General features: G+C 38.4%; 1 protein-coding gene across 2 annotated transcripts; it reads right to left on the reverse strand.

The window, feature by feature from the left end:
- Window positions 1-458: 458 nt before the first annotated feature.
- On the reverse strand, window positions 459-14,627 carry LOC102701660. Of its 2 annotated transcripts, XM_006661661.3 has the most exons (19): window positions 14,399-14,627; window positions 13,714-14,046; window positions 11,579-11,737; window positions 9,727-9,896; window positions 9,451-9,606; window positions 8,980-9,338; window positions 8,507-8,793; window positions 8,019-8,327; window positions 6,725-6,883; window positions 6,034-6,203; window positions 5,673-5,828; window positions 5,222-5,571; window positions 4,723-5,018; window positions 4,262-4,570; window positions 3,133-3,291; window positions 2,123-2,292; window positions 1,753-1,908; window positions 1,311-1,660; window positions 459-1,061 (listed from the first exon to the last, which is right to left on the reverse strand). In XM_006661661.3, the coding sequence occupies exons 1-19, from the start codon at window positions 14,531-14,533 to the stop codon at window positions 874-876; spliced, it is 4,371 nt and encodes a 1,456-aa protein (XP_006661724.2). In that variant the 5' UTR covers window positions 14,534-14,627; the 3' UTR covers window positions 459-873. The 2 variants fall into 2 exon arrangements, with proteins under 2 accessions (XP_006661724.2, XP_015697416.1); XM_015841930.2 differs by lacking the exons at window positions 11,579-11,737; window positions 13,714-14,046; window positions 14,399-14,627 and adding an exon at window positions 10,103-10,474 and having other exon boundaries at window positions 462-1,061.
- Between the last annotated feature and the right edge of the window lie 337 nt (window positions 14,628-14,964).

Here is a 14,964-nt window from a genome sequence, read left to right on the forward strand (position 1 = left end):
ATCTAAGTATTTAAGTTTGAACCAACAAATCACATGATTAACCAACACATGCATTCTGGGGTAGAATTAATGAACGCTGACGAATCATGTATCTTTGGTCTAGCTCGTTAGGCTCGCGAGCAGCTCACGAGCCAACTCGTTATCTCTAACAAGCTAAAATGTTAGCTCGGCTCGTTAGAAAAATAAAACGAGCCAAGCCGAGCCGAGTTTGTCACGAGTCGAGCGAGCTAACGAGCCACGAGCTTTCTGTCCATCCCTAGGTGTGAATTGGATTTGCTTTATTATTAAACGATTTGATAATTTAAACCATCCATATGTCACCCAATTATAAAAATGCTAACATAACGTATTTTAATAAGATCAAAGGGTACAAATAATTGAAACAATGTGCTAAAAATGCTAGAATAAATAGGATGTTATGCATACATAAAGAGTAAGGACAATTTACACCATAGGTGAATGATCCAAAAGCTATAAACAATTAGGGTGATATGCCTCTATGATAAAAGAGAGAATTAGCACCAACTACACATAGTAGAGTATATAAGATTTGATGCCACGATTAGCGAAAGGTAGGATAGTTCATGGACAAACTGAACATTTTGTGTTCAAATATGCACTTTCATAGTGAGTAAATCACATGAGAGGATCATTATGTTCAGATGTGTACATCTTAAAATACCACCATGCATCTGGATGCATGCTTCGACCAGGCCAACAGAACTAAGTCTGCTTGCCATCATTAAATAGATCTACGAACTTATTCTAATTCAAGTTAACCAGATGGAAACTTATTTTTAGAAAAGCATTCTTACACTTCTTGCCTCTACATTAGGTGTGCATAGCCCACTGGACAGAAATATGGCATTATTTCTATTTTTTCAGTGAGATATATCTGTTATTTATCATCCATTCCATGCTCCAATGGTTCTGAACGGCCCTCATAGTCCAGTAAGCCCATCCGAAGGTGGCTCCTCCATATACATCAAGCTGTGCTTGCACAAACCTTTGATAGTCCTCCTTGGATGCACTGTGTGCCTTCCACACTGCTGCCCATTCCCCTGCAACAAAACAGTAACATTCAGTGATATTCTTCTATAATTTCAAATTTCTTGATCAATTATGGAATTCAGAAACTTTTGGTGTCTAATACTGATAACGTTGAAAGGCTACTTCCAACTTTGCAAAGATGCACACATTTGAATATAATGATCTTTGCCTCCCAATGCTAGAAGAGTAAGAAACTCTTCAAACAAGAAACTTGGAAGATGAAATCAACCATAAATGTTAAGAGCCACTTATCTACTTACCAACAAACGAGAGAGGGCTATTTTTCCTCGTGATGCTACTAAGCTCAGACTTGAGGTTCTTCTTCACAAACTCGATGTTTTGCTCTACATTAAACGTTCTGAAAGTGTCATTGAACAGGTTGTAGTAGTGCACATCGATGACCGTACCCGGCAACCTGCTGGCGAAATCAAGAAGCTCAGTGGACTCCCCTGCTGCCCGATTTGACATGATCACATAGGCCTTTGCAGTGTACTTCCTAACAGCGTTGTACGCATCCTCATAATATTTCATTAGCGTTTTTAGGGGTATATCTGGCCCCCATGGCTCGTTGAGTAGCTCCACTGCCAGCAAGCTCGGGCTATTAGCATATCTGTAGAATAGTTAAGGTGAAAAAGAACATTACAAGAATATTATAGGTTTGTGTGGTGTGTCTAACAACGATAAGGGATTCTGTTAAGAGACCTGGACGTGAGGAAATCAATGATTTTCACAGTTTGGGTGACGGTTGCATCAGTGGTGCCCCATTCTACTGATCCATCTCTTGTGGCGCTATGTGCCCAATAGTTCTGTGACCCAGGTGCAGCATGCAAGTCCACAATGACACCAATATTGTACTTCCTGTGCATGAACATGACATGAGTAATGTCAACCCACATGTGGCCGCAGTTCACCAAAATGTTTTAAGTTGATGAAAAAGATGGGCAATGATGTTGCGGTTTTACAAATAAGTCTGTCATTTAAATGTGAGCTCGCAATGCATAAAGATTGAAACAATCTATGGTATATTTCTTCACTCAACATGTCAATTTGAGTGCAGCATGGAAATACTTACTCTGCCCATTTGAATGCGTTATCCAAGGCTTGGAGGGAACCTCCAACAAATGGAGCAGGAGGATTGGGGTCACTGGCGATCCACCATCCAACTGGGATTCTCACTGCATTTAGCCCACTTGATGAGATGAATTTGAAATCACTCTCAACTATGTATGTGCTCCAGTGTTCCTACAAATCATGCAATTTTTCCGCAAGAGAAATTACTATCTTGTCTAAAGGGAAAACAATGTACTAGTTAGTAGAGACGGGTTCATGGTAATAGTATTGAAAAGAAATGCAACTGTTACTTCTTGTAATCATTCAGGTGTATGTGTATTTAGACTCCTGCAGTCATCTGTTGACTAATAGCAATTTAGCAAGGAACTGCTCTGCACAGTGAGTCTGGTCACTAGTTTTAGGATATATTGCATCTATTCAAAAAATAAATGCAAATAAGCAAAGCTTTAGGAACATGGCAGAAATGAGAAGCAAATTATCTGAACCACTGAGACTAACGTATGTGATACTACTTTATTGTTTTTGTCAAAGCCAATGAGAACCCTCTAAATTACAGTGTTTACACACAAACACTTGGGTTTTAAGGGCAACACAAATTATTGCACAACATTAAAGTAGTGTAATTGCCAATTTCTTCATGCAGTTCTCTGAGAAAAAACTGATCTATTTCAATATGCTTTGTAACTAGTATGTCAAAGAAATTTTCACTAGATATACTCCAATAAATTACAATAGAGAAATTATGCAAGAACCGAACTAATCAGCTTTTTTTTTTCTGCTAATAACAACTATAGTATAACGGTTCCAAAATTGAAACTTGCAGAATCGTATACAGTAAGTGGAAACCAGAGTCAAACTTAATTTTACAGATGCCATGAATGTATAACCATGGGAAGTAGACTGAAATTTTTATTATCAGCATTGTCTTACAGATTAAAACGAATTTTTTGCTATTCTTCATGCAGTTAAATGGAAAAATACATAGGATCAAAAGCAGCCAACATGTCTTACCCTAAGCACCTGTGAGGCCTTCTCTGCACCATAGCCATTACAAATCTGGTACTCCCCTTGTAGACGACTTATGTTATCTATGATAAACACTGAGGGGTCATCATTGCCCCAGTTTGTGCTTTCACCGTAATCTGCTGTAACAGAATCGATTGTCTTTGCCTGATATCAAGAAAAGAGAGAAAAGACTAATCATTTTGACCTAAGCACAGGGATAACTAGATAGAACTATAGCTTCAAATCAAATTAGTTAGTAATGATACATAATGCAGGCATGCCAAGTGAAGCATTTTTCATCCTAGAAATGTTTTCTATTCATAACTTTGATTCAAGTACAAGCTGTCTGTTCAAGAGCACAAGTGATTCTGCAAAGTATTCCCTCTAATTTTTTTATTTGAGGCCGTTGACTTTTGGATCTACGTTTCACCATTTATTTTATTCAAAAAATTGTATAATTAATTATTTTGTTATGATTTTATTTATTACTAAAGGAACTTTAAGAATGACTTATAATTTTGCATATTTACACATAAGTTTTGAATAAGACAAACAGTCAAACGCAGATCCAAAAGACAACAGCGTCAAATAAAAAAATGGAGGGACTAGTCCTTTCAGAATACAAGCTTCTCAGTGAACTCTACTTGATTTGAGGTTGAAAGCATCAAAACTTTGTAACCCACCAAAAACTTCAGAACAGCAGAGTTAAGTTAGTCAGTCAAAAGCATTTCATGTACTTGAATTAGGATTAAGCTAATCCAGAGAAGATATATAATGAATCAACCTGGTAAACGAACTAACCATGCATCTTTTGCACAGCGAAGTATAAAATGTTTTATGGTAACTAGAATGTTTAGTTAGTAAACAGAAAAACTAGCATAACCTTCATTTTTTTTGAGAGGAATCAAGCGTAATCTAATCCACCATATTACAAAGCATATACAGGTAGCTCTAGTCCACCATCTGTTTGATAGAGATTATTTGAATGTACTATTAATTTTCGCAATTTCATCCAGCAAAATCCAAAGTTGTTTTTATCATCTAGTGCATGCCAGTTTAAATCACAGAAATCAAATCTTTTAAGTTGTTGGCCCTGCACATGCCATTGCTAGGAGTGTCCATCGTTGAGCTTTACCTGAAGGAAGCACCCATTTGATGCCCTAATGCGCACCCTATTCTTGTCGATGTCACTGCGCACAATGTGGAATGCCTCTGATCGGCCTGGTGCAGTCGCCATTGCCTTGACTATACCGTTGCTGTTAATGCCCACAAAGTACTTTTTGAACACCCTTAGATTGAATGTTGTCTCATTTATCCTCCACAGTGTGAAGCTCTCCCAATCAGAGGCCACTGCTCGGTTGGCAACAATGGTGCTGCCCCCACCCTCTTCGGCTGCGATGAACTTGTCCTGGATCACCGACTTAAAATGGAGAACGGTGCCATCCTATGAAGTTACACATGTTTGAAGAAGCATGAGAGCAGTGTCAAACACAACAGGGAAACCATTAGAGGGCTAATGTGCTACATTATTAGGTGCTAGGAATGTTTGATGTTCTAACTAAAGATGGCATGCAATTGAATTGAGGATACACATACCAGGAGGTCATTGTTGGGTATGCCGTCAAATAGCGACGGTAGCATCCAGCCCTCCGTGACAAGCCACCCACCAAGGTTCACTGACCGGATGGGTGGTGTCGATGGAGGCAACTTCTCGAGGGAGATGAATCCATTCTTGATCATCCACTCCATGCTCCAGTGGTTCTCAACATGCTTGAAGGACCAGTATGACCATCCAAAGCTAGCTCCCCCATACAGGTCTAGCTGCACTTGCGCAAACCGTTGGTAGTCTTCCTTAGATGCATTATCCACGTACCACTCAGCCACCCATTCTCCTATTGCAAAGAAGAGTGCATAGCCATACAATCAATGGGACCACTCCTGAAATTTCAATAGATTTGACTAACTGTATTTTTTATCAGTCACTTGTATTATATAAATGAAATAATTTTTTGAGCTTCTACCTTATGAGTATAATCCGAAAAAGAAGAGTAGAAACTAGAGAAAAATGTCAGTGCCACATATTATTACTACCCACCGACAAATGTAAGAGGGCCATTCTGCTTTGTTACAGTGCTCAATTCTGATGAACGGTTATTCCTTACAAAGTTGATGTTCTGCTCCACAGTGAAGTTGTCAAAGATGCTGTCGTACAGGTTGTAGTAATGCACGTCAATAACCGCACCAAAGAGACTGTTGGCGAATGAGAGAATCTCCATTGAATCCCCATACGCTCGATTTTGTAGGATGACATAGGCTTGCAAAGTGTATTTCCGTACAACATTGTAGGCCTCTTGATAGTATTTTGTTAATGTAGCCAAGGATACTTTTGGGGCCAGTGGTTCATTGAGTAATTCTATAGCTAGAAGGCTGGCACGCTTGGCATATCTGCATTGAGGCTAAAAGGAAGTTAGAAAAATTTCAGAAGCATTGTGAGTTTGATTGAATATTACGGAAGTCAGTTGATTTGCAAAGTATTTATTATTGACCTGGATGCAAGGAAATCTATGACTTCCACTGTTTGGGTTATGTTTGCAGCAGTGGTGCCCCACTCCAATGAGCCATCCCTGGTGGCACCGTGCTCCCACCCATTTTGAGACCCTGGTGCCGCATGCAAGCCCACAATGATACCTATGTTGTACTTCCTACACACACAGAACAACATATAGCAATATCATGTCATTTGTAGTAAAACACAATAATCATGATATCTTGTTAAAGCCTGTATTGTGCTTTGTATCCTTCCATGAACGATTCATGTCCAATATCCATCAATGGCTATGATTATCCATTGTTGCACAAGGTATTCGTTCTCATTATTTTGTTTAACGGAGACATGTATATGCTTACTCTGCCCATTTAAATGCATTATCCAAGGCTTGAAGAGATCCACCAACAAAAGGAGCAGGTGGGTCAGGGTCGCTGGCAATCCACCATCCAACTGGGATTCTCACTGCATTTAGCCCGTTTGATGAGATGAACCTGAAGTCATTCTCAACAATAAATGTGCTCCAGTGCTCCTGCAAACAAAGGACGACTTTAGATATACATTAAACTTTAAATATGCATTTTTATGCAAAAATTGATGCCCTACAATAGCTATTTATTTTAGATAAGAATATGAATATTTATCTTGTTTGTCTTGTTCAATAAACAACAAGTAACATAAATATACTATGCAAGTGAGTTCCTCTTTCTTTCGAAGATATCCTTGTAAGAAAGATTAGAATTGTGTTGATTGGGAGTTTAACCATTTTTTTACTAATACAAAAGTGGAAGGAACTAAGCATATATTAATTGTTCGGGATTTCTATCACATAGAAACAAAAAAAGAATTGTCAAACCAATAACATCATCAGCATAAATGTAGCGCTTTGGCTTTTAGGGGCAGAAAAGGAGGTATTGGTGATACATATATTACATTCCTACTGTTTGGTGTCTCCAAAAAAACTGAAACAACGAAGTGTTAAGCTATCCTTTACAAAAGGATTTTTCATCAAACAAAGTTGGTCAGCTGAAACAAGCTAGTGTCTTATCTTACCCTGAGAACCTGTGTGGCCTTGGCTGCACCATAGCCATTGCAAATCTGATATTCCCCTTGCAAGCCATAAATATTATTTACAAGAAAGACTGATGGGTCATCATTTCCCCAATTTGTGCTATCACCATGGTCTGCTATCACTGAATCCATGGCCTTCACCTAACATCACAAAGGAGAAATGTCTTTATAACCCATGATGTAGTTAATGCAATAAAAGTACGAATGAAATAACCCTTAAATGTGACTTGCATAACATATACAGTTATTCAACTAACACAGCTTGACACTTTATGCAGATGTAGCTTTAGAATAAGTGAATAACCAGATTGTGTTGCCTGATACAAAAATAAAACTATGGCAGTCTAAGAAAGCTAGGTTTATCAAGCCAGATGTAGTTTTATGTTTGGTAATTGGCTACGGGGAATCAAGAAAGAGTTGAAGTCACTTATCATGTTAGAAGCGGTCGTTAGTTGTTGGTCATTATGGCTTGGCAGGAATGATGTGGTGTTTAACGAAAGAAAAATCTATTCTCCTTTAAAGGTTGGTTTTTTAACTATCCAATGGCTCCGTACCTGGGTTATCCTTCAGAAGCATGGTACACAGGGTTTGGTTGCAGCCCTGTATCAGAGATTAGACCAGGTTGCCAGGGAGTGTTTTACCTAAGAACATGGGAGGCAGTCTAGTATGAGGATTGGTACTACCAAGTTTTACTGCTTTCTTTTACTTTTAATAAACTCTATTGAGTGTGTGTGTTTGACTGTGTGCATGTAAGTTATGCAGAAACCAGAAGTGTTCTTAATATGGTTCTATCACCTTGATGTAATTTTTCTGAGTTCAATAAAAACTTCCTATATAAAAAAACTAGGTTTCAATCAAATAATCATCAGAAAATAGTTGTGTTAAGATTTACTAGTTAACTATTTCAAACACGAAGATCAGCTATTCAGAAAATTCTATGAACAGCGTTGCATTGACAGGAGTATGTGGTAGTTAGATGTGGTTGTAGAATTTCTGTAGAAATGTGTCTGTAGCCCTCCCAAACATCAAAGCATAATAATAATTTCCTTGGCTGCACCAAATGTTAAACAGCATAACAATCTAGTACCTGGGATTTGTCAAAGGCCATGATATCAATAACACCTCTACATTAAGCACTTGAATTGTGTGTGTGTGTGTGGAAGACTGCTAAATGAAATAAACACATATACTCCACAGATATATAGATAATGCATGCATGATGGTAGTGACTAGCTGCATGCGGACATCGCATTTTCTGTTTGCAAAATGACCTTACCTGCAAGAATTTCCCATTGGATGCCCTTATGCGCACCCTATTTGTGTCGCTTCCAGAGCGCATGATCTGAAATGTTTCATTTGGCCCTGCCACAGTTGCTGTTGCAATCACTGTGCCATTGCCATCAATGCTCACAAACAGGTTGTTATAAACCCTGAAATTGAATATAGTCTCATTGATCCTCCACAGTTTGAAGGTCTCCCACCCAAACGCTTTGTCCCGGTTGGCAACAATTGCACTGCCACCGCCCTGCTCAGCGGCAAGGTACATATTGTTGGTGACCGATTTGAATTGGAGCTGGGTGCCATCCTAAGCATGAGACATATTCCAAGCAACCAAAGATCAATAATGACAATAAAACATATGATGTGAAAATAGCTAGCTAGTTGTGATATAATATCTTAGCAGTTAATACTACTTATCGTTACGCAGTAGGGTGGATACAAAAAGAAAGAGGTTGCAAGTTAGCTCGGTTAATAGATAGATACCAGGAGATCTTTGTTGGAAATGCCATCAAAGAGGGACGGTTGAATCCAGCCCTCAGTCACGAGCCAGCCGCCAAGGTTCACTGCTCGGATGGGCAACTTAGGTGGATTTAGTGAGATGTAACCATTCTTGATCATCCACTCCAAGCTCCAATGGTTCTGGACATGCTTAAAGCTCCAAAAGGCCCATCCAAATGTAGCTTGGCTGTACACTTCCAATTGTGCCTGCGCAAACCTCTTGTAATCTTCCTCGGATGCACCAAGCACATTCCACTCAGCCGACCATTCCCCTGTAGCAATCAAGAGCTCATAGCAGACAATATACTAGTGGGTATTTCCATTTCAATTCTGTCAACAAACCATATAGTTCTGACGTATATCACTCAATATATTATTGGTCAATTGATTCTATGTAATTGTCCACATGGATCTAATGGAGGAGTAAAGCACGCCAGGAAAATGTTAGAACAACTAACCTACATATGTGAGAGGTCCATTCTTCTTTGTGAAGGTGCTGAGCTCAGTGGAACGATCGTTTGTCACATATTGTATATTCCATTCCGCTGTTTTGTCATCAAATATGCTGCTATACATGTTATAGTAGTGGATGTCAAACACAACACCATAGAACTCACTGGCAAACTGGAGAATCTCAAACTGAGTTGAGAAGTCTACAGCCAATGGATTACACATGATCACATATGCATTTGATGTATGCCTCCGCACGGCATTGTACCCATCTTGGTAGTATTTCTTTAGTGTTATTGCCGATATTTTTGTTCCCCATGGTTCGTTTAGTAGTTCTACAGCTAGCAGACTTGGGCTATTGGCGTATCTGTAGATCAATTAAGATGGAAGGTCTGTCATTAGATCTTTTTGGTTTTCTTATTTCTCAGATGTAAGACGATGATGAAGAAAATATTATTTGCTATATTGTGTGGACAGACCTGGATGCAAGGAAGTCAATCACTTGTACGGTTTGGGTGATGCTTTCATCAGTTGTGCCCCATGCTTGCGAACCATCTCTACTACCACTGTGTTCCCCTGAATTCTGTGATCCAGGTGCAGCATGCAAATCCACGATGACACCTAAATTGTACTTCCTGTGCACAACAATAAAGGTTGCTTGATACGTATGAGAATTTTTTTCAATTGTGGTTAGCAACACTCATTTAACTAATGAAGCAACTATAATGGTTACATGTAAAAGTAAACAATCTTACTCTGCCCATATAAATGCACTATCCAATGCTTCTAGAGATCCACCCACAAAAGGTGCAGGGGGGTTTGGGTCACTGGCGATCCACCATCCAACTGGGATTCTAACAGCATTTAGCCCGTTTGATGAGATAAACTTGAAGTCGCTCTCAACTATGTATGTGCTCCAGTGTTCCTGCAAAACAAGAAACAAATTGAGAGCAACGCAATTAGTTATATTGTCATAGTATTCCCTGGTTTGAAGGAAGTAATTATATCATAAATAAGGTATTCTTTTCTGCACTCATAAATTAGGTCTGTCTTCTAAATTTGAATTTTAGGCAAGAGAAAGCAAGTTTTCTCAGCTAAATGGTTTCTGGTTGGGAAAGTTTGGTCCGGTACCATCTAAACTTGCACAAGCATGGTGGCCTCGACGACCGGCGAGGTTGAAGCCTGCCCCACTCCCACCGACGCCACCGCCAGCCACGTCCGCCGTCGCCCACGCCACTACACCCTGCCCGCCTCCATCGAGGCCACAGCCACGCCGCCGTCAACACTGCCGCCACGCCATTACCCTCCCCGAAGCCGCCATCTCCAAGCCTCCGCCGAGGTTTGCCAACCACGCCCGCCACAGAGATGGTCGCGCCCCCTCACCTCACCCCCTGCCACTTCCGAGGCAGATTCGCCGCCCCCCAGCCGAGCCGCCGAGGTGGAAGGACCGACGGAGTACCCCCAGGCGGCCGTACACATCGGCAGCAAGCCGGCGACAGAAAAGGTACCGAGGGAACAAATAGAAGAGTAGTCTTATTATATTTATTTTAAAAAATATGTTAAAACCTACTGTCCCCAGTCTCGTATTAAGTTTATTTTTCGGTTTTTAACACAATATTCTGTCTCTTCGTCTTATCTAATTTTTTTATGATTAATTTTTTTGTTGTTAGTAAATGATAAAACATGATAGTGTTTTATGCATAACTAATGTTTTTAAGTTTTTTATAATTTTTTTAAATAAAACGAATGGTCAAAATATTAGACATAGAAATTGAAAATAAAGTTATTATATGTCAGAGGTAGTACAACATTTAACCGTGATATCCTTTCTAGTGTGACAATAAAATGCTACCAATTTCATTATCAGCAGTTCACTGAACAACTCAATTATAGCTACTCCCTTCTTTCAAAAGAAATGCTTACATTTTTGGACGTGGTAACATTTGCATGCATCATGTACATTTGAAGTAGATTTTTTTGCATCTTTATAATATTTTTTGAAATAGTCCCAAAACTTATTTCTAGAATCTACTACCACAGTCAAAAAAACATTTTCGTCCATCTCACACGTTCCAATAAAAAGCAAAAGTTTATAATATTACCATCTAGTTTATCAAATACCAATGCATTTGTTTTTTAAAAATAAATTAAAAGGTGCTAGAAAAATAAATTTTGAATGGATTGTTTTTTAAAAATGAATATTAAAAGGCGCTAGAAATAGAAAAGATCATATGAAGTGGAACAATACAATCCATTTTGCATTTTTCTTGAAGTTCATCCTAGGGATAGGCGCAGGTCCATGCACAGGTAATCTGCGACCGACTTTAGTTTAATTATAATTAAATGAAGAAACGAAGGAAGTTTTATTCTTTATATTCATCTCTACTCCATGCGAGGCATTGGACATTCCTTTCCATGCTATGAACAAGTTCTCATCTACAACCTCAACATTTGATAAATTAAATTTCAGGTATTTTTCCATCATCCAACTGCCAACGCAGGTATATAGCACGTAGAAAAAAAAATAATGTAACCAAGATGCTTTCAAGTTTCATGTAATTAAAAGTGGTCAAGTGGAGTTGAATTGAGCACATATATCTTACGTACCCTGAGCACCTCCGTTGCCCTCTCCCTGCCATACCCGTTGCACAGCTGATACTCTCCTTGTAGTGCATACACCTTGTTCATCACAAACACTGAAGGATCATCGTCGCCCCAGGTTGTGCTCTCGTCATGGTCTGCAGTCACTGAATCCATCGTCTTCGCCTAACATTTCCAAAAGAATGTAGAGGTCTGGTTTAATTTAAATTCATTATGACAAAACATTTCAGAAATAAAATTTGGCATTTTATTTCAGCGGCAATCATGTGTTTAATAATGTTAGTTTCAAACGAACCAAATAACTGATTAGAATTGTCATGTTTAGACGATACGATGATTTTCATGTGCGTAAATGTTAGTGTTTTATATTACCACTGTTTAAAAAAATACATTACATGAAAGTTAAGTCCTTGTTTACTTTTCCATCTAATAACGTGACCAGGGACGGATCTCTCATAGAGGCTACGAGGACCCGAGTCCCCACTACCCAGTTAGAACTTAGAACTATGGAAGCCCATGTTAAACCGTTCTCCAAAATAATATATTAGACAGGGACTGAAGCACTGTCTAATTTATTCAGACCCCTATAATTTTTTTTTTGTTAGATCCGCCGGTTAAGTAATCGGAAACTCAAAATTCTAAATATTTCAGTCAAAATTCTACACAACAGTGCCGGTTAGCCTAAACCAGACACCAAGGTCCGTAGCGTCATAAATCAAATACTTGCAGATTGGAAGTACAATGAGGAGTTGAGGACTCCATTTTTTCCCCAAAAAATTAGCATTCCATATTTCGTAATAAATAAACACTAATATGTGCTACTTCATTGATGTAGGTTTGGAATTATTTGTACGCTGTAACAAATATGAACTATGCTTTTAGTATAAGCTGCTACAGTTTAGAAAATTAACCAATGTACTTAGCCTACCATTAAAATTTTAATATTTAGAATATTAACAACAATATTGCGTGCAACGTATTGATTGGCGACTAGATGGATCGCACAATCACAACCATAGATTGTATTTAGAGTTAGAGGAAAATAAAAAATGCAACTGGAAATTATTAAATTATAGAACATACTAAATTGAAACTCCAAACACGCTACTTATCAATTCCAGAATTGCAAAATATTATATAAAACAGGAAAAACAACATAAGATAGATGGATCCCAAATTAGTAATTATTTAATTTTAAAATATGAAATTAATAATTAACAAGTAGAAATTGATGTTGACTATCATTTTAATCCAATCGGCTATAATTTGAATATAACAAACGTATTCGACAGACGATTAATATTTTAATATTTATACTACTAATACCAATAACCTGTTTAGTTGGCCAAGAGAACTCACAAGGAAAGTACCAACTGAGTGTTCACTTAAATTCGAACGGATAACACACCGGTTGACTATTAGTTCTTACTAATTATAAAGCACTAATTATTTAAAATGATTTTTGGATCACGTTTAAACGTTATCTTATTCAAAATTTTTATATAAATATGTAAAATTATAAATCATACTTAAATTAGTATATTTAGTAATAAATAAATAATTCATAATAGTATAAATATTAATAAAAGAAATGATCAAACATGAGAAGTCAAAAGTACGGAGGGGTACGATATATACATCCAGCTTGGACCAGCTCACAAATTAATGGTAACCTGTACTACTGGCATATATAAATGTTTGACGCCATTGACTTTTTAATGCACGTTTGACCATTTATGTTAGTCAAAGAATTTAAGTAATTACTAATTATTTTTATATTATTTTATTTATTGTTAAGTATACTTTTATGTATATATATAACTTTACATAAATTATAAAGAAAATTAAATAAGACGAATGGTCAAACAGGTAAAAAAAGTTAATGATATCAAACATTTATGGAGGGAGGGAGTATTTAATTAGCTCCACAAAAGTAAGTTAAAGGTCCAAATAGGCATGCCCTGTTTGGAGTACGAAAAAATTCCATGTTCCCGTGGAAATTAAACTGCTTATGAACAAATCCTACGAAATTCCTGCAAAATTTCCGACGTCGCGCCCTGTAGTTTTATTACATAATTGAAGGTCTCTGCGCCAGCTAGCTAGCTGCACGCAGCAAAACTGCAAATTAACCACCTAATTACCTGCAAGAATTTTCCGTTGGGCGCTCTGATGCGGACCCTGCTCTTGTCACGGTAGCTGCGCACGATCTTGAACGTCTCCGATGGCCCCGGCGGCACGGCCGCCGTCGCGACGAGCTCGCCATTGCCGTCGACGCCGACGAAGCGCACCGCGGCGTCGTCGTCGTCGTCGAATGCCTTGAGGTTGAACGTGTTCTCGTCGATCCTCCATAGCCTGAAGGTCTCCCAGTCGGACGCAGTCGCACGGTTCGCCGCGACGGCGCTGCCGCCGCCGCCATGCTCGGCGGTCAGGTACGTGTTGTGGACCGCCGACTTAAACTGGAGCTGGGTTCCATCCTGCAAATATATATATAATCCTTTTTTCAAGATGTTTCAAAATGGTACTAATATATGACGTTAGTGAACTAACCGATGTTATATAAAAAAATAGGAGGGAGCATAATCTAGACCGTTTTTTTTTAATAAATACATATTACCACATTAATTATTACTAATATATCTCCTTATCAATAAAATTTATATAATTAAATCGACGATTTAGATAGCCAACTTTTACTGGTGATGTAATACTGATATGAGTAGGTTTTACTTAGAGATCATGAACATCAACGACTGCCGGGTCTCACACTCGCTGCACTCGTGCAGTGACGATTTTTAAGTAAAAAAAAAAGAAGAAGAGAGGAAATACGAGGAGGTCGTTGTTGGGGATGCCGTCGAAGAGGGAGGGCAGCATCCAGCCCTCTGTCACGAGCCAGCCGCCGAGGTTCACCGACCGGATGGGCGGCACCGGCGGCGGCGGTGCCGAGCTGCTCAGCGTCACCATGATCGATGATTTATATCCTCCTCTCGCAGCTTCAGCCAGACGATCGAAGAAGGGAGACGACGATGATGGCTAAGGATCGGAGCTGAGAGGGCACTTGGGTGTGTGTGTATATATAGGATGTCATCTCAGTGTATTTTTTTTCGAAAAACCAAATGATATACTCGCCTTTTTTTTAAAAGATAACGTTTCCTTTTAGATATATGTTTAACCCTTATCTTATATAAAAAATTATATAATTATTAATTATCGTGTTATGATTTGATTTATTATTAAAGCAACTAAGTATGATTTATAATTTTGCATACCTGGATAAAATTTTTGAATAAGACAAAGGATTAAATGTAAATCCAAAAGTCAACGGCATCAATTAAAAAATCGAAGGGAGTATTTATAAATGGAAAATAATTTATATATATATATATATATTCTTA

This window comes from Oryza brachyantha, chromosome 10 (genome assembly GCF_000231095.2).
Source record: "Oryza brachyantha chromosome 10, ObraRS2, whole genome shotgun sequence".
Taxonomy (NCBI): domain Eukaryota; kingdom Viridiplantae; phylum Streptophyta; class Magnoliopsida; order Poales; family Poaceae; genus Oryza; species Oryza brachyantha.

Excerpts from the sequence above, each read along its gene's own strand:
- LOC102701660 (XM_006661661.3), bottom strand. The coding sequence starts at position 14,533 with ATGGTGACGCTGAGCAGCTCGGCACCGCCGCCGCCGGTGCCGCCCATC. Across the intron at positions 9,897-11,578 it reads GGGCAACGGAGGTGCTCAGG|GAACACTGGAGCACATACAT; the intron begins GTACGTAAGATA and ends CTTGTTTTGCAG. Across the intron at positions 5,019-5,221 it reads TGGCCCTCTTACATTTGTCG|GAGAATGGGTGGCTGAGTGG; the intron begins GTGGGTAGTAAT and ends TCTTTGCAATAG.